This window comes from Galeopterus variegatus, unplaced genomic scaffold, assembly GCF_000696425.1.
Source record: "Galeopterus variegatus unplaced genomic scaffold, G_variegatus-3.0.2 Scaffold1059, whole genome shotgun sequence".
Lineage (NCBI taxonomy): Eukaryota > Metazoa > Chordata > Mammalia > Dermoptera > Cynocephalidae > Galeopterus > Galeopterus variegatus.
In genome coordinates this window covers 128026-147660 of record NW_007727170.1, presented here as the reverse complement: position 1 = coordinate 147660, position 19635 = coordinate 128026, and the positions used below count along the sequence as shown (strand labels likewise).

Genomic DNA, 19635 nt, shown 5'->3' with positions numbered 1-19635 from the left:
AATTATCTTGGTTTGGGGGAGATCACATAATAATCAATCTATTTCCCGAACCTAGAGAAACCCACAAACTTCACCAACAAAAACAAAGGGGCAGATTGGCCAAAACCAAGGCAACTGGTTGTTGGGAAGGCGGCAGAGTACTCATTTCGCTGGAAAACACCATTGCTACGGGGACTGGTGTTAAGTCCTTTCTGCACTTCAGGAACCCGGAGCCCACCCATTGCCGGGTTAGCTTCTGTGAATTTAGCACTGTGGAAGGTGCCTGAATAAACACTTAGGTCAATGTAAGGGGAATTGCCTTCAGTTTGAAGATGAGCTCTCTGGCCTCATGATATAATTTATACACTTTTCCTTAGCTTCAAGGGCAAGTCCCCTCTGGTCAGAAATATCCAGAATGGTCACAAGGATATCTTGATTTTTAGGAGGCGCCACATGAGAATTTTGGCAATACAGTCCTGAACCTTGCTCACTTTGACCCAAACTTTCTAAGCCAGTGACATGCAGGGGATCCAGGAGGGCCAGATGAAGTGTCCATAGACAGAGGTGTCACTGAGAGACTTAACTGAGGACCAAAGAAAGGGCCCTGGGAGATCTGTGAGTGTATTCAGCTAATTTCTGGACCACACAGCCTCCTGAGAAAGCTCCCGAAGAAAAACTTTACCTAGTTGTAAGTGGCCTAACAGTCTTCTGAAATATCACAGACATTGAGATGGTCCTAATAAACTGGATCCTATGAAGCATTAACTACCAGAAAAAGGGAGAAACAGAGAGAGAGGCCATGAATACTGTAGGGGTTTGCATTCACCCAAACTATACTTTACTACCATCACTTTCTACTATAACCTTTTCGAACTTCTAAAACAATTTTAATCAGGAGAGACTATTCTCACCAGAAAAAGGGAGAAACAGAGAGAGAGGCCATGAATACTGTAGGGGTTTGCATTCACCCACACTATACTTTACTACCATCACTTTCTACTATAACCTTTTCGAACTTCTAAAACAATTTTAATCAGGAGAGACTATTCTCTCCCATGATTACCTCAAACAGGGTTTAACCCTTCAGGGACAGCCCCCAGGCATTCCGCCCCGCAAAACATCTCTAACGTCCTGCCCAGAGAGAGAGACCTGGACGGTGACCAGCAAGCGAGAGCGGCCAGGCCACCAGCCAAGGACGGAGCGCGGGCTTCCTCCCTTCCATCTCATCGTTTAAAAACGCTGGTCACGACCTACTAAATTGATATCTGTCACACTAATGGGTCGTGACTTGCAGTTTGAAAAACAAAGCTCGATTTCACTGAATTTTGTTTTAGCAACAGAAGCGCAGGAAGTCAGCAGGTTTAGTTCACGCTCATAGTTCAGACGGCGCAAACGGAAGCCCCGTCCCCCAACCTGCGGTCGCCGGAAGCTGAAGCTTTGCGCTTCCGGGAGCATGTTCCCGGAGGCCACGCCTCCGAGGAACGAGCTGGGCGTGGCTTCTCCCCGCCTCTCCCCGCCCACCCTCGTTCGCGTCTTCCCCGCCCCTTTGTTCGCTCATCTCGGCGCGACGCAGTCGCACTGAGCTGGGCGTCAGGCGTGCGGACTGGCGGTGTCCGGGTGAGTCGGTCCGGACGGCGGTTAGGGATGGCTGTCGTTGCGACCGCTGACGGCCCGGGCCGGAGGGCGGGTGGATGAGGGTGGGCCCGAGGCTGCCTCTAAGCAGGTTTGTTCAGGGATGCTCCAGGCTTCCGTGACTCCATTTCCCCTTGGCTGCCCCTGGGTGTACGGGGCCTGAGGGGAGGGGGAAGGCTTGTAGGTGGCCTCCTTTTGCATCCTGAGAATGTTCTGTGCGGCCCCGGAATTAGGGCTGGTTTCTCTACGAGGGAGGTAATTTTTACGTAGATGGAAGGACTCTCTTAACCGAAGTTTTCCAGTAGTGGGCCACGCTGTCTTCCTAGGTAACGAGCTCCCCATCATTGGACAGGTACAAGCAGAGGCCGGGTTTGCTTTAATGCAAGTACCATTTAGTGTTGGTTATTGATTCGCCTGTGTAATAGAGGCCTGTGTAGTGTTCTTTGGAAACACCTAGGAGTGAACAATGCCTTCTGCCTGGGAAAATTAGGGAGAAGCTTCCTAAAGAGAGAAGGTGGCAAAAGAGGGTTCTGGAGTCTCTCGGCTCTTGAAATTACCTGTCATGCATGAGATAAGAGATTGGAGTAAGAGGTAATGTTTCTTAGTAGCCTATACTATCCACCTCGTATCAGACTAACCTTGGGGAAGCTTCCTTAACCTAAGACTCAATTTTCTTATCAGGAAAGTGGAGCTGATAATAAGAATACCTGCTAAGTGGGATTAAGAGGATTTAGTGAGCTAATCTATGTGTAGTACTTAAAGCAAGACCTGATTCATAGTACATCCTCAAATGTGCACTCATTGGTAAAATAGGGGAGACTGGCATTTTGGAAGTTGGCTTCCTGCAAGTCTTCCTACTTTTTTTGTTTCTTTCTTTTGCTGAATGTGAGACCCAGATTGGCAGGGAAGAGGACAAGCAGAGAGGGCTGGTGCTCAAGCAGATCTGGTTTGAGCTGCTTCTTGTCTTTCCAACCCTGGGCGGGACCCTGTTCTTAGGTCACAAATGAATAAAACACTGCCAACCTAATTGAGATCTTCATAGGCAAAGATTAGAAATTATTTGTTTGTTTGAGTTTCTGTTATTCTTGGAAAACCTTTGGTAGACTTTTTGGGTTTGCAAATTTAAAGCAAGTAACCTGAATCTGGATGCCTTAGCTTTATGATCTTTTAAACTGCCCGTGGGTAGAATTGAGAGGACCATGATCATGGCCAAGAAGAAAAATTGCATCCTATGGTCCCTTCTCTCAACAAATTTAGCATTTTCTTCAATTGTAAATGTAGGCAACAAACCACAGTATTAGCAATGTGACTTGGTTATGAATAGAAATTATAGATATTTTCATATCTCAGAATATTGTTTCAAGTTCAGCACAAGTTTGACATTATGGTAGTTATTAGACTTTAAACAGAAACACAAATAAAACCTGGTTATGTATTGATTGGTTGACAACAATGTGCCCCAAGGCTTTCAGAATGTAACCCTGTGTTTCCCTGAGGACTGTTTGCTAATTTAGTGTTTGTGGCCACTTTATGGAAAATAACTGCTGTGAATAATGAGAATCCACTGTACTTGGTTTCCTTTCTAATCCTATGTATTATATATGTTTAAAAACATCCTGAGGGCCGGCCCGTGGCTCACTCGGTAGAGTGCGGTGCTGATAACACCAAGGCCGCGGGTTCGGATCCTATATAGGGATGGCCGGTTCGCTCACTGGCTGAGCGTGGTGCTGACAACACCAAGCCAAGGGTTAAGATCCCCTTACCGGTCATCTTTTAAAAAAAAAAAACATCCTGAGAAGGGGTTTATAGTCTTTACAAGGCTGCTAGAGGGGTCTGTGGTACACAAGAAATATTAAGAACCCAAATGTAGCATGAGAAATTAAATCTATTCTTAAAGTAAGTCTATGTGTAGCTGAACTGAGTCCTTCAAGACGTGATGCCTTTTGGAAGACTATATTTCTCCCTCTAGCCCCCACCGTTATTTACATGCCTATTGACTTTTAAAGGAATTTTTGGTTGAGACCTCTGCATGGACCGTAAGAACTTTGCTATCTTTGGACTCCCCCATCTTTGCTTGTTGCGTTTTGAATAAATAATATTTAAAATTAAAGGACCTGTAGTTTTGTCTCTCTAAAGAGTAGCAAGGGGACAGAGACTAGTCACTCTCTGTAGTCAGGCTTGGGGAGAAGAAACCATGGGATAGGGTAGGTGTTAAAGTTCCTGGGTTCAGAGGGAGAAAGAAGACCACACCACTTCGTAGGGCTTATGAAAGAGGCCCCAGGGACTGATCTGTAGAAAGGTGTCAGAACAACTCCATAACAAAGGGTTTCCTTGTTTCCTTAGTCAAGGAGAACCTCCTGTAGCCCCCTTGGTCCTGTTGATACCCTCATAATGAAATCCTGGTGTTGTTTCCACAGAGCTGTCTGGCCTTCTGCCCTTCATCCTTGGTTAAGGAAATGACCAACCAGGTAAGGCCTGTCAAGGAGAAGAACATCAGTTGGTCTCTTTGGCAAGTTTGAGCCCTGTAGGTTGTCTGGGTGTGTAATCAAGAAACTAGCATCTGATTCTGGCCCTGCTCCTAAAGAGCTGGGTGACCGTGGGGCCCTAGTCACTGCAGGGTTAGATGGCACTAGTAAAATGTACAACACTAAGAGTAGGATTAGTTTATCTAAGTCTGTACCATAGTTCAGAAAAGGATTGAGGAAGCTTGGACGAATGTGTACACAAAAACAAACAAAAAACCCCTAAGATCAGAACAGGAGATAGAACAGGAGAAACATATCTTTATAAGATTAGGAATACAGTTAACAAGTTATTATGCAGGCTGTGTGGTCTTATACAACTGCAAAAATTAAGCTGCAAACTGGACTCTGAGCTTTCTGGTGTTCAAAGCAGAAAAAGAAAACATAATTTATTAGTCTCCTGTTGGGTGAGGGAGGTGTTAGGTAGTAGGGGAGGGAAGAGTATCAGTTTCTGTAAGAATTAATTTTTTTCTGGTATGACTTTATAGATCTTTCACCAGCAGGAGTCAAGGAGCTTGCAGGATGGTCAGGGCGACAGCAGAGGAAGTAGCTAACACTATAGTGACTATATCTGCTTGCAGGGGAGTGCTTTAGGGAGGGGATGCGGGGTATCTGAAATCTGCCCATTGGTTTAATGTGGCTTCTGTTCTTTTTTAGTACAGTATTCTCTTCAAACAAGAGCAAGGTAAGTAGCCTCTCTGTTTCTGCAAATTCATCTGTGAAGAACTGTGTTGTCCCGGGTTTCCTTAAAATTTTTATCATGCTGACCAGACATGCAGTTCCTAAGTATACTCACTTTGCAGAAAAATTGGCAGAGGCAGCCGAAAACAAATACACTTAGAAACAAACAACAACAACAACAGAACTGAACAACTAACTAAAAAGAAAAAGCAGGAGTCAAATGATAGAACGGAGAACTCCAGGCTTAAGGAAAGCTTTCCCACCTGAGGAAGACGTAACTCTGAGCTTTTCAGCTGCAAGGGTGGTAGAAGGAAGAGCTTTGAGTCTCAGAACTCTGTTGATGACAGCTCATCTGGGGAGATGAACTTGAGCCTGGCCCTGAACTCAGAACCTGCCTTGGAGTCTTTACACAGGATCCTCCACTTACAATAAGCTCAGGGACTCCCACAGAGGACTATTGACCCTTAATGAAAATGGAGGATATAACAATGAGATGAATTTCTGTCAAGGCCAGTGAGTGCGTGGGGATTATGGGGGGCTGTGCAGCAGTGGCAGTGGTGGGAATGGGAGTAGAAGGCAGGTCAGAGACAGTGTGGGAATATAGCTCACCAGTGATACTGGGCTTCACACCTGAAAAGGAACAGCATTGTGCATGGACTGCTCACATGTGTCTCATTACATCAGCACACCCTAGGTGAGTTAGGGAAGGCCTGAGGAACTTGTGGAATGCTCTTCCACTCTAAGTGGGTGATATTTAGGTATTCTAAAGTTTAAGCCAAAAGCATTCTTTCAAGTTAGCTAGTATAGGTAAGTAGTAGGCTCTTTGGGCATGCCAGTCAACTGTCTTGTGTGTGGCTAATGCTACCCAGGTTGGCAAGTTAGCAGGTTTGGGTCAGGTGGGATTGTAATTGAAACCAGGATGCTGTTTAAGTTTAATGCCCTTTTATGTTTATATTTTGGAAAGGTGGTCCTGGAGAATTGCTGCCAGGCATGGATAAAGCCTCCATGTGCACGTTTATATACCCACACCAGGTCTGCAGGCCCAACAGTATGGCTCACTCAGTGTGCAGCTTGCAGACTTAGATTTGAAGTGGACTTTAGTTAATAGAGAGATTGGGTTTGAATCCTAGCTCTGCCCCTTCTTAGCTCTGTGATTTTGGGTGAGCTAGTAGGCTTCTCTAAGCCTCTGATTCCTTGTCTATAAAATGAGGATATTAATAGTATCTACTTCATAAGGTTGTTGTGATAAATTGAGATAACACTTATAAAAGGATTAATGTAATAACTGGCCCATTAAGCATAATAAAGACACTTGTGGTAAAAGGCAACTCATATGAGGAGACTATTTAGGTATTTATTTTTAGGCCTTGAACTGCCCACTCGTTCTCAAAGATCTCTAAGATGTATCTCTTATCAAGTTCAGGTCTTTTTGTGGGGAAGGGGGTGTTCTCTACTAGTTTTACTTGTTTTAGCCAAGTGATAGCTATTCCAGACTGCTGTATACTGTACAGCAAGTGTATTAGTCAGTTTTTGTGTTGCTATAACAGAATATGTGAAACTGGGTAATGTATAAAGAACAGAGTTTATTTGGCTTACAGTTCTGGGACAGCTGCATCTGGCTCAGGCCTCGGGCTGCTTCTACTTGTGGCAGAAAATGACAGGTAGCCAGCCTGTGCAAGATCACATGCAAGAGGAGGCAAGAGAGAGAGAGGGGAGGTGCCAGCCTCCTTTAAATAACCAGCTCTTGCAGGAACTAATAGAGCAAGAACTCACTACTCCCCCCTCAGGCAGGGCATTAATCTGTTCATGAGAGATCTGCCCCTCCCATGACCTAAACAGCTCCCAATACTGCCACATTGGTGATCAGATTTTGGGGAGACAACATATCCAAACTTTGTCAGCATGCTAAAGGAAAGGACGTTGGGTTTGGAGTCCGAAGACCTGGCTTGTTCTGGTACTGCCTCCCTACCTGGTAAATATGTGATTTATGGCAAGTGGCTTCTTCAGAACCTCCAGTTTTTGTATGTGCCCCCACAATTCCAATAAAAGCTGTACGGGAAAGTGCTGTGTAAAACAGTAAAGCAGATACAAGTGGATGTTTCAGAATTGTTCAGAAATGTTCAGAATTGCTGAACAGTATTTCAGCTTTATTACATTAAATGTAGAAGATGCATGCATGAAGACTTTATAAATAAAGCACTTTTCATTCTAGCCCATGACGATGCCATTTGGTCAGTTGCCTGGGGGTCAAACAAGAAAGAAAACTCTGAGACGGTGGTCACAGGATCCCTGGATGACCTGGTGAAGGTCTGGAAATGGTGAGCGTCTCTCTCCTATTGTCAGCCTTGGACATTTGGGGCCTAGGGTTTTGCTTCTGGGCTCTCAAGTTGCAGTCAAGGAAGTATTATTTCTGGGCAAGAAAGCAATAGCAATATGGTGGTATAAAAACAGCAGCTTATTTTTTCCTCACTTGTTATTCAGTATTAAAGCCCTATAGCAAAAGAAAAAAAGTCCCAAAGTTAAAACCTGGATGTGTTTGATGTTCTGTGGCTCTTAATTTATTCTCTGATTGTGCATTTCAGAGACTTACTGGTAATGCATAGTCACAGAAACTCAGAATCTCAAATGTCAGGTAGAGTGTGTTGTGTGTGAAGAAATCCATTTCTCTGTCGTCCATTGAAGGCATGACGAAAGGCTGGACCTACAGTGGAGTCTGGAGGGACATCAGCTGGGGGTGGTGTCTGTGGACATCAGCCACACCCTGCCCATCGCTGCGTCCAGTTCTCTTGATGCTCATATTCGTCTCTGGGACTTGGAAAATGGAAAACAGATAAAGTCTATAGATGCAGGACCTGGTAAGAGTTTTCCTTTATGGGAGATAATAGAGGTTCATGATCCCTTTTCTGAAACCCTTAGGCATAGATGTGTTTTACAGTTCAGAATTTTTTGGATTTGAGAGGCGTGATATGGGTACATGGACTGTATATTACGTAGTACCTTCAGTGGGACGGGTAATAGCATTCTAATCAGACACTAATATCTCTGCTACTAAATATGAGTATTTGTACTAAATGAGATAAATAAAGGCTATACATAGCCTTACATCAGTTCAGGTCAGGTTTAGCTGCCAAATGAATTTTGGTACTAAATTTATGAAAAAACTGGTAGTTTTCAAAGTTTTTTGGATTTTACAATTGTTGGTTTAGTATTGCGGACCTGTATTTGGATGGTCCAAAGGTTCTCTATTTGCCATATTCTGAAGTGATAGATTCACTGCCTTATACGAAAGTACTTCAAAAAGTTAATGGAAAGATTAGTATTATCTTTTAATTCTGTTTTTCCATGAATTTTTTTAAGTACTTTTGAAGAGCCTAGAACAAAAAGAATGGTGTTATCGTAGATCTGTATCATGATATTCTCTACTAATTATGATTAAAGTGCCTGATTATAAAATGTGCCACATACGAAACATATTCTTAAGTACTGTAGGACAGCATAATCTTGTCCATCAGCCTTAATAAACATCACCTGAGATGATGGGAATTAACAGTTTCAGTGGGCTGGATTAATGTGGAACAAACAACATGATGTTTCAGGATTCCTTTTCGCCTCATATTTACTTATAAATGACTGCATAGCACTCAGCAGCAGAGCTTGTTCTGCCAGAGTGGGTGGTGGCCGCTAGAGGGTGCAGACAGCCTGGCATCTCTCTGTCACACCCCTTTGTGGCTGATTATTGAAGAGCCACTTAGGTGTTTCATTAACATTGTTCCCTTGACTGGCGCCCCAGATGGATCAGCCTCCCACCAGTTATGCTCAGTAACTACAGGCTGTTCTTGTATTGGAAGGAATGACGGACCCAGAGTTTATAAGGGGGCTGGGTCATCTGGAAACTGAGTATATTTCCCCTCTGAGCAATATTGCTTGTCCATGATTCTTTCTACTGGAGCTTGTTAAAGAATATGCATGACCAGTCCCTGTTTTGGATCCACTGAATCACAGTTTTTGGAGTGTGTGAGCTGGGATATGTATTTGGGAAAAGCCACTCAGACACTCTCTGACTTCCCAGATAGTTATCTTTGCATGTGCCATTACCCTGCTTACATTAGTTACAGAGGACTTGGGTTCCCAAACCATCCTGCAAAGTCTGTTAAGACTCTGATGTATAAAGGGCATCTTAAGAAGAGAGGAGGAAGAGGCAGATCTGTTGCTGCCTTTTCATTTCAGGTACCTACACCCCCCAGGACCCATGAAGCTATGGTCACTGCATGATTATTGTGGCCTTGGGCACACCACAGCTTGAAGAAATGAGTGCTGATTGCTTCTAGCTTGCCTTCCCTGACATACAGTACCATATACTGGATATCCTCCAAGGTTATAAGGTTATAAAGGTTAGTGTTATGAAAGAAAAAGATATTGAGAAGAATAAAGGGGTTTGGTTTATTTGCTTTTTGGGTAGGAATCTGCACAAAACTAGACCAGGCCATTAAACAACAAACAGTTATTTGGTCAAGTAACAAAAGCAAGCATTGCTTATTGACAGCTAAAGAGCAGCTGAATTCATCTTAAGGTAAAACTTCTTTGATGAGTCTAGGTCTAATGAATGTAGGGAAAACGGGCACTGAAGTTATACCTGTCTTGGAAATATGTATGGAGAATGTGAACTATCACAAAAGGAAGAGAAAAAGATAAAAGAGAAAATCAGATCCTGAAGGAGAAAGAAGAAAGGGAAGATGAAGAGGAAGATCCTGCATTTGGCACCTCAGCCAGGCCTTGGCTTTCCAACAGCGACACTGAAGAGCAAAGGCGAGAGTGTGGAGCCTCTCAACAGCAGGTAGTTCAAGGGTTAAGAACAGCAGTTCTTTCAGTGGTGAGGTGGAACTTAATGATCAGAATAAACATTTTTTTGTGTGTGTGACCGGTAAGGGGATTGCAACCCTTGGCTTGGTGTCGTCCGCACCGTGAGCGCACCAGTGAGTGCACCGGCCATCCCTATATAGGATCTGAACCTGCGGTGGGAGCGCCGCTGCACTCCCAGTGCCACACTCTCCCGAGTGAGCCACGGGGTCGGCCCAAAATCTTTGAGTGCAAGATTTAATTGAAGGATAAATTTTGAGCATAAGGACATTTGGCACTAAAACTTCTTTTTTTTTTTTTAAAAAAAAAAAAAAAGATGACCGGTAAGGGGATCTTAACCCTTGACTTAGTGTTGTTAGCACCACGCTCTCCCAAGTGAGCGAACCGGCCATCCCTATATAGGATCCAAACCCGCGGCCTTGGTGTTATCAGCAGCACACGCTCCCAAGTGAGCCACGGGCCAGCCCCGGTACTAAAACTTCTATACTGCAAAACAGTTAGTTAATAGGGAAACGTAAAAATAATTTAGAAGTATTTTAAGCTTCAACGAATAAGAGTCAGTTTTTCTACCAACCATTATTCCTGTAAACAGCTAATTATATTAGAAATAAGAAAACATAATTCTGTTAGAATAAATGCTACTGCTATTTAGGAATAAAGATAGATATTAAAAAGGCAGCTATTCTAGAGGTCAATAAAAGATTTTTCAGGTTTTGTTAATTGAACACTTTTGACGTAAATTTCATTTTTTATTTTTATTTTTATTTATTTATTTATTTATTTTAAAAGATGACCGGTAAGGGGATCTTAACCCTTGACTTGGTGTTGTCAGCACCACGCTCAGCCAGTGAGCGAACCGGCCATCCCTATATGGGATCTGAATCCGGGGCCTTGGTGTTATCAGCACCGCACTCTCCCGAGTGAGCCACGGGCCGGCCCTAAATTTCATTTTTTTAAACAAACGTGCATGAACATTTTCAAGAGAATTTTACTTAAAAAAAAAAAAATACCCTGGAATGTGGTGGTGACCCATCTGGGCTAGAACCTCTGTCTACCATGAGACAAGCTCACAGAGTCCTCCCCTGCCTCACTGTCCCATGGGCTAAGAAGGGCAGGCCACAGTCATGACTTTCTTTGAGCCCTGCCCCAAGAATGAAAAAGGTGACTTGGGAAGGAGTGTTTTTTTCTTTCCCTTGAATCTGACAGGCACTGTTCCTGCACAGTTGCAAGGGGGGGCGGGACTTCCGGGGTGTTCCCATGTACAAATGGGCTTGGGAAAAGCAACCCAGGCAGGCAGTGGAAACTAGAAGATTGGTCCTTGGCTGCTAGGCCCTGACCCAGCCCCTAAAGCTCTTAAGGATTGCCTTTGAAGGGCAGAGGTCCCCATATAGCCAAGAAAAGAAGTGCTAAAATACCATCAATGGTCCAGATGGAATACACAGTACTTGTAATACACAGTACCCAGGCTGTGCTTGAGTCTCAAGACCCTTATGTTCTGGCTGAAGAAGCACTGTGGTGCATAAAGAATGTTTGGATTGAACTCTTGAAATTAACTACGATGTGTGGTGTAGCTTAAAAACTAATTGATTTTTTTTTAACAGTTCCATGGATTTTTTTTTTTTTATTGCCAAGTAGTATTACATTGTAAGGATGTATGATAGTCTCCCTTATCTGTGAGGATAGGTTCCGGTATCCCCAGTGGGTGCCTGAAACCACAGATAGTACAGAACCCTATATGTACTATGCTTTTTCCTATACACACATACCTATGATAAAGTTTAATTTCTAAATTAGGCACAGTAAGAGATTAACAACAATAATAATAAAATAGAACAATTATAAAAATATTCCAACATCACTACTCTTGTGCTTTGGGGCCATTGTTAAATAAAATAAGGGTGACTTGAACACAAGCACTGTGATACTGAGACAGTCTGTCTGATAACTGAGACAGCTACTAAGTGACTGATGGGTGGGCAGCTTACAAGGTGTGGATATGCTGGGATGATTCACATCCTGGATGAGATGAGCAGGATGGCGTGGGATCACACTACTCAGAATGGCATGCAATTTAAAACTTATGAATTATTTCTGGAATTTTCCATTATATATATATGTAGAGAGAGAGAGAGAGAGAGAGAGAGAGTGTGTGTGTGTGTGTGTGTGTGTGTGTGTGTGTGTGTGTGTGTGTGTGTGTGTGATCTTGGTGTTATCAACACCACGCTTTAACCAGCTGAGCCAACCAGCCAGTCCCCATTTATTTTCGAACTGTAGTTGATGTGAAACTGCAGAAAGGGAAACCATGAGTAAGGATGGGGATTGCTGTACCACATTTTGTTATTCCATTCACCAGTCCCTGGACATTTGGATTGTTTCCAGTTTGGGTTGTTATGAATAAAGTTGCTGTGAACATGAATGTACAAGTCTTTGTGTGGACATATGTTTTCATTTCTCTTGGATAGCTATGTAGGAGTGGAATGGCTGGGTATCATGGTGTTTGTTTTCACTTAAGAAACTGTCAAACTTGTTTTCAAAGTGGTTTGTACTATTTTACACTCCCATCAGTGTATGAGGGTTCTGGGCTCTCCACATCCTTGCCAACACTTGGTATTGTCTTGTCTATTAAAAATTTAAGAAGCTGTAAAGTAAATTTAAACTTTGTTAAGAATTAGCATCATTACAACATGGACACTGTTTCTCCAATTTAAAAAGTATCTTCTGATAAAACAAATCTTTTCTCACTGTATTTTTTTTCCTTCTTTTCTCTGTTCAGTGGATGCATGGACTTTGGCCTTTTCTCCGGATTCCCAGTATCTGGCCACAGGAACTCATGTGGGAAAAGTGAACATTTTTGGTGTGGAAAGTGGGAAAAAGGAATATTCTTTGGACACAAGAGGAAAATTCATTCTTAGTATTGCATATGTAAGGAAATACTGCTTTCTTTTCTCATTCCAGTTCTTTTGGTTTACCATTCTAGCCTGTTGTAGTCCTTGGCATTGGTCTTGTCAGGCAGCTGCTGTTTTTCTGGCATGGTTTGCCCGCCAGCCAGTGAGACCCGCAGTCAGCAGGAGGTTTGCTTGTGTTTGGTAGGGATAGCTTCATCCCTACCAACGTGGAATCTCAGAGTGCTCATTTTTCCATATGTTCTCTGAACAGAGTCCTGATGGGAAATATCTGGCCAGTGGAGCCATAGATGGAATCATCAATATTTTTGATATTGCAACTGGAAAACTTCTGCATACGCTAGAAGGTATTGCTTATCATCTTATTTTGTGCAAACTGGCCTATCAGATCATAAAGGAATAATTATTCTTTCATTAAAATGTTGTTAAATGGTAAATGAGCATTAGATTTGCAACATACCAGTCTCATCTGGAAAACTGAAATGCCTCCACATTTTTGTCTTGTCAACGTGGTTTTAACCTAGACATATTAGTTCCGTAACAGTGTTAAATGCTTGTTTTAGTGGACAAGTTTACTTTTTATTTATGTGTTAATATGTCTTAGCTATATGAATGCCTCGTTTCTGTCATTTTTGGTTCTAAAGAACTTTGTGATTGAAAAACAACTCCTTTTTGTTGATAATTTAAGATAGATTAAAGTGTTGTGCCCACCCTCCACACCGGTGGCCTCTGGAGAGGAAGACTGAATAGCTAAAGAACAGGGGTAGGGAGACTTTATTACATGTTCTTTTGTACTATTTTGAATTCTAACCTAGTGAATATATCACCTCCTTGGCCTATCCTTCACCCTACAGCAAAGGATTTGGTAGGGAAATAATATCTCATTTGTTTAACCTTACAAATCAGAAGTAATACATATTTCTGTTTGGTCATCTTTGTTGCAGAGGAGTTTTTTAAAGCAATGTATGCTGAGGCCCAACTGGTCAGGAAAAGTAACTAAGGAGAAATGGCTCCAGGAAGAGAAGCTAGAGTTATGTGGATATTTCTAGAACATTAGTAAGAAGGGCCCAGCCAGTACCCTCCCGCCCTTCTTCTGACTGAAGCACCTGGGCAGTCCCGCTCAGTGATTCATGGTCATTAAAAGGGGGCATAGTCATTGGGAAGCCATATGAAGAGATAAGAGACAGTGATTGCCACATTTACAAGGGCCTTTATGAATTTCAGGCCATGCTATGCCCATTCGCTCCTTGACCTTTTCCCCGGACTCCCAGCTCCTCGTCACTGCTTCAGATGATGGCTACATCAAGATCTATGATGTGTAAGTTACCTTGTCGAGATTAAAGGCATCTCACTTAATACTGATGCCCACTTTGTTCCCCCAGTGCTAGAAGGAGCCCTCTCCTGGGACTGGTAAAGACTTGTGCTCAGATCGTATCAGGGACCCTTGTCTCCCCTGGCATTCCTCCCCCATTCAGTGCCCATCTTTGAGCTTAGCATGGGTTCTCCAGGGCTGCATGGAGGAAGGCATGCGTGGGCTCCCTGGTAGAGTCCGATACTTGCTGCTTTTTCTCAGGGAGCCTGTTTTTTGTGGAATCACTGCTTTTGAATTCTTTTGAGTAGGTAAGTAGTATACAGATGAGGAAATGGAGCCACGGACTATGGCTGGCCCAGAGTGATAGTAAAATATTAGAACATTCATTTTCTGGGGCTGGTCCAGCAGACAGTCCTCTGCCCTAGTTAGGGAGCTGTCAGTTTACAAGCTGCCCTATGGCAGGTCTGGATGGGGAGGCTTGTTGGTTAGTGACTGCTGGTATAGAGGTGAGTTAATCACTCTCTTCAGTTCATGGCGCTCTGTTATTGTGAACCTGTGTAGGCCCCTTTCTCCTGTTTCCCCCCTATCATTCTCAGTCGCCACTCCTGTTCCCCCCCCGAGTATCCCTATGGTGTGTTAGATGTGTGTCCTTGGTACTGTGACTTGGTACTGTGATCAGCTGTCCCTGCCACATGCTGCTGGTTCATTGATTTCCAAATGTGGCATTCTAGTCTGCTCTGTTCACATGTCACTCTTCATCTCCCAGCCATGGGTGCTGAGCCTGCCTCCAGCTGCATTTCCCACAGCCCTGACCGTCTGAGTGCATGTCCTTGTGCATGCCTGTGAGAGTTCTGGGAGAGTTCAAACTTGGAAGTAGGAACGCTCTCCTTCTATCCTACTTCTCTCAGCTTTTGGATGGCAAAAGTTGTCAAATAGACATGGAATTAGAACTGCAGCTTTTGGAATTACTGCTGAATGAGGGTGCTGGGGCCTAGAGGGGAAGACCTGTCTCTAGAGTTGTACTCGCTTGTGAGTAGCAGAGCCAGTGTGAATAGTAGCAGCTCCTTAAGCATCTGGCTTTATGACTTTCGTTGCCACTGTCTTATTGGCATGTTCTCCTTCCGACAGTCAGGAAGGTGGCAGCATGGATTAGTGTCCTCATTTTGCAGGTGAGGAACCCAGGCCTGAGGTGGTGACAGTGAATGAAGACCCAGGGCTTTTTACCGTCTCATGGGCACTGCATCCCACTGAGGCCACCTTTCCTGGTACCTAACTGAGGTCTGCTCCACCCTGCTGAGGTCTGTTTTCAGGGGTAAAACTGTTGACCTCATTTAGGCCTTAGGGCTGTTCTCCTGCCGTAGGTGATTTGGTTTAATTTTTCTTAAAAGTGGAAATGGCTGTAGTAGTTAGACCTGTCTTCTTCTTGGTTAGGCTAAAAATGGTCTATCCAAGCCTCATCTGTTATAGAGTACATCTTGCTCCTTTCCTTGGACAGGAGGCACTGGCCCAGATGGAAAGGGTACTTACTGGTGCAGGCAGGAGTCTGAACGTGCTACTATCCTAAGATGGCTTACTCACTCCTGCTGGTTCTCAGTTTCCTTGTCCTGGGAGTCGGCTAGCTGACCCTCTGTAGTGTGGTTCTTTATTTATTTCGAGCTTTTAAGCTCTCTAGCTGTTATTAATGCTATTCTTGGCTCTCGGTAGCATCAACAGATTTTGCGTTAGTGCCACTGTAAAAATTTATCCTTACAATGCATGATGCCACTTGGTTGAAAAGGGAATTTTTGATATAGTAACAAGGTCATTAGAGGGATAGCAGATTCGCTCCAATTATATGGGTAGAGTTAATAATATACTTCCCACTTCAGTGATTATATTCCAAAAATTAACATCTCCATCTGTTTGAACCTTTCTTGTTTCAGACAACACGCCAACTTGGCTGGCACGCTGAGTGGCCATGCCTCATGGGTGCTGAATGTTGCGTTTTGTCCCGATGACACTCACTTTGTTTCCAGGTACTTATTATGCTTCTTAGCAGTTTCTAAAATGCCAGGAAGATGAAGATGGCCTCCCTGTATGAATTGCCTTAAAATTTGAAGATTTGTATGACCCTTTTTAAAATTTAGGTAGCCTTTGTTTCTGCAGTTTTTAAAAGTTTTATGTAAGTGGTGAAGTTAGTTGTCCTTAGCCGGAACAAAGTTGAATTCATTTGAGCAGTTAAACTCTTAGTTTTTCTTTATAAATCTAGGCGTCTACCTATAGTTAACTCTAAGGTATACCAGTGTTCCAACAGTAACTTAAAATGTGTAAATCTGTTTGTAAAATGTTGTGCTTATAGACCCAATGTTGTTCAGGCCCGGGATGGCCAAGACAGTTGAAAACCATGAGATGGACAGCTTAGAGGCATTGCACAGTGGTTCACAGAGGCCTCCTGAGAGCCTTTAGTTTGAAGCTTTACTGGCCTCCCTCCCATCTGTAAATAGGTGTCTGAGACTCCTGATGTGAGCACTTAATATAGTAAGTGATATTAAGACAGGTTAGAATTTCAGGAAGATGGCTGCCTGAGAGGAGAGAAAGCCACCCACTGCTGGCAATACCCCAGTCACCTCTGCACCCAGGGGGCCTCTGAAGATAGAAGAGTGTCAGTGAAGGACTGCGGGACTTTTGGTTAAATTCCTTCCAATCTGTCTGCAAACTGTTTCCTAATTCTATTGTTCACTTTTTTAAATAGTTCATCTGACAAAAGTGTAAAAGTTTGGGATGTTGGAACAAGGACTTGTGTTCACACCTTCTTTGATCACCAGGATCAGGTATGGCATATTAACATTTACATTTCTTTGTCTGTAGATTGCTGGCATTGTCTGACCACTGTGTCAAAACAGTTTTCTTTTCCTAACCTTGCTGCTTGAGTTGTCAAGACTGGGACTGAGTCACTCTGTGTGTTCAGATGTTCATGCACCAGTGTTCCTGTGCATAGTTTGGGGTGCAGAGGCTGGGATGTGCTGTTAGCCTAGCAACCCGTGAGGCATATCTCTGTATCAGCCAGAAAACACGGTACTAGCCACACAGTAGCAGCCTTTCAGTGCCTTGGGGTGCAGAGGCTGGGATGTGCTGTTAGCCTAGCAACCCGTGAGGCATATCTCTGTATCGGCCAGAAAACACGGTACTAGCCACACAGTAGCAGCCTTTCAGTGCCTTTTTTGGAAATTGTAGCTGCAGGTGCCTGTGGCATACCTCCAGCCCTCTTCTGAGCTCTGCCAGGCCATGGCTAGCTCAGTAAGGACCTTCCTCTTCAGGAGCTTCCATTGCTTAAACACAATCATCGCTTGTCATTTTTGGAACTGTCCAAAGAAGTGATGTGATTTTTTTTTTTTAAATATAGTAAAAGCTGGAAATTCTTAGAAGTTGTTTGGCTTTAGTGATGATGATAACTTTAGTCTTTAAAAGGAGACACTGTTCTCACAGGAGGCTTTATCTTTGCCAAGGTGAATATGAAATGGTAAAGGTGTTCTAGTGCAATATTTCTCAGTCTAATGTGCACACGAATCCCCTGGGGATGGGGTTAAAATGCAGATTCTGATTCAGTAGGTCTGGTATGGGGCCTGAGATTCTGCATTTCTAACAAGCTCCCAGGTGAGGCCAGGGCTCCTGGTCCCAACAACTCTGAGTAGCAAGGATCTTGAAAAAATAGAATGCCTGTGGCAGTATAAAGTTGGCTTATACTTTAAATGTTTTTAGGTGATCCTATGGATTTCTTCTCTTTGGAATGCAACTTAAAGTTAATTAACATAATTGTTCAAGCTTTTTTGCACTTAAATTGTTGCCAGTAAAGTTGAGGGGGTTGAATCTTGATATTCTACTCCTGGATTTAAACATTTTACTTAAGAGTAAGTCCTGGCTGGTGGTGTTGCTTGTGCGGGGGTCAGAGTAGTGCTGTTTCAGAGGAAGATGTTTGGAGTAGAAATGAGGCCATCAAGTGGCCCAATCACATTAAAATCAGGGCTAAACAACCTGTTTCAGAGTTAGGGTGACAGGTAAACACCCAGAATCACCTCCTAATAACCAGGAAGTTGTTCCTGATGTGAGAAACTCCAATCACATCAATTCTGTCTGGGAAGGAGGTGTGAATCTGTTGATTCAACACATAGCAAAATCAGTGGTCCACAGTACCACATTGTCTAGCTCCTGGGGACAGGTAGGCTCCACAGGCCTTTAATAACAGAGTGAGAATTACTGACTGCGGCGGGCTGGGGATGGGCACGGGCACAAGGAGTTAGGTGAGGAGCACCGTTTGTAATTTTCCCTGTAGGCGGTGACCTTGGGTAGTTTTCCTCCTGGAAACATGAATGTTGGTCCCTTGTGGGTTCCATCTTCGTGGCATTAGGTCACCCCCTGGACTCTGAATGTTTGAAAGGGTTGCAGGTATCTTGATTAATACTTAGAAATGAAATTTTCTGGAGTATAGGAAGGGAGGGAAATGATTAAATGGCAGTAATGGAAGATGCCTGGTTAAAGAAAAGGCTCCATTCTCACTGATTCAGAAAGTACAAGAACATGATCATCTCAGTATGTCTGGTTTTTCTAGATTCAGAATAATGAGAAAAGTAAAGATGTTCATTTTCTAAATATTCTTTATAAAGAATAAAGGCATTAGAACTTCTTTTTTTAAAAAATTTACAGGTCTGGGGAGTAAAATACAATGGAAATGGCTCAAAAATTGTGTCTGTTGGAGATGACCAGGAAATCCACATCTATGACTGTCCAATTTAAACGTCCAAGTCTTCAAGGCTAATGCTGCAAAGAGAATGTACAGACTGATCGTGACATTCCTTATCTTTTTAGGCTTGTTTCAAGAAATATAGCATTTATTGTAACAAAGACTTAAATTTTGTAGGTAGAATATAAATCTTTTTGTGTTTTATTGGAAATGCTGTTCATACTTTAACATAAATAAAGCATTCTTAATGCAAACACCCATGTTCTTGAACATTTTTTTCATGTAGCCTGTTACTGGTAGAACAGTGAGAGGAATTGGCGTTGTTAAGTGAAAGCACATGTCTGCCTCAGAGATGAGGAGATCCAGGCACTTGCTGAACTTCCCAGCTTAGAAATACGGGCCGCCTCTTCCAGGGGATTGACTCATGCAGTGAGATGCAGCAGGGAGCTCCCAGAAGCCATGATGGAGGAGCTAATCTATTTATTTCAGAATGAGGTTCTGAAGGAAGCAGGGTATTTGACTGTGTGGGAACATTCTGCGGTCCTACCTAGCATGGCATCCTTCTGTTTGGTACATTAAAAATGTCCCCTGCTACACCCTCCTTTTTACCTTAATAATTTCAGAGGTTATAACTTGCGGGGTGGGTGTGTTGGAAGACAGGCTTTTGTTCTTACTGCTCAAGCCTGTGCCTAACGTGGTCGAACTCCAGCCCTGCCTCAGTTATTCCAGAGTACCTGTACCCCAGTTTTCTCTTCAGCAGCTCCCTTGAGACTTGCTCTGTATGTTATTGGGAAAGGTATAAGTAACATTCTGAAGTTTGTTGTTTTATAGTGATCATAATTTCATATGCCTGGAAGTCAGGTCATATGCTTTTCCTCCAAACCCCCCATCACCCTCAGCATAAAGCCCATGTTCTTTATCATAGCCCTGTGCTTCTCTCTCCTGCCTCTGCCTTGCTCACCCTCCTATAACCACATCATCCCTGCCATTTCCTCTGCCTGGAATGTTCCTCCCTCAGACCTTCAGAGATTT

At 43.3% G+C, this 19635-nt stretch overlaps 1 protein-coding gene across 2 annotated transcripts; it reads left to right on the top strand.

Moving 5' to 3' along the window:
• Positions 1-1559: 1559 nt before the first annotated feature.
• WDR61 (WD repeat domain 61) lies at positions 1560-18859 on the top strand. 2 transcript variants are annotated; one of them, XR_550631.1, is made up of 11 exons: positions 1560-1596; positions 4029-4079; positions 4796-4818; positions 7027-7132; positions 7497-7669; positions 12445-12593; positions 12828-12921; positions 13799-13892; positions 15809-15901; positions 16618-16696; positions 18567-18859. XR_550631.1 is itself a non-coding variant. In XM_008574527.1 (11 exons), the coding sequence occupies exons 2-11, from the start codon at positions 4068-4070 to the stop codon at positions 18654-18656; spliced, it is 918 nt and encodes a 305-aa protein (XP_008572749.1). In that variant the 5' UTR covers positions 1563-1596; positions 4029-4067; the 3' UTR covers positions 18657-18859. The 2 variants fall into 2 exon arrangements, 1 of the variants encoding a protein (XP_008572749.1); XM_008574527.1 differs by having other exon boundaries at positions 1563-1596; positions 4791-4818.
• Positions 18860-19635: the final 776 nt, after the last annotated feature.

What these genes read in the sequence shown, in the direction of transcription:
- WDR61 (XM_008574527.1), top strand. An exon ending in CTGGTGAAGGTCTGGAAATG is followed by an intron (nt 7,133 to 7,496) that starts GTGAGCGTCTCT and finishes CGTCCATTGAAG; the next exon opens with GCATGACGAAAGGCTGGACC. An exon ending in TCATTCTTAGTATTGCATAT is followed by an intron (nt 12,594 to 12,827) that starts GTAAGGAAATAC and finishes TTCTCTGAACAG; the next exon opens with AGTCCTGATGGGAAATATCT.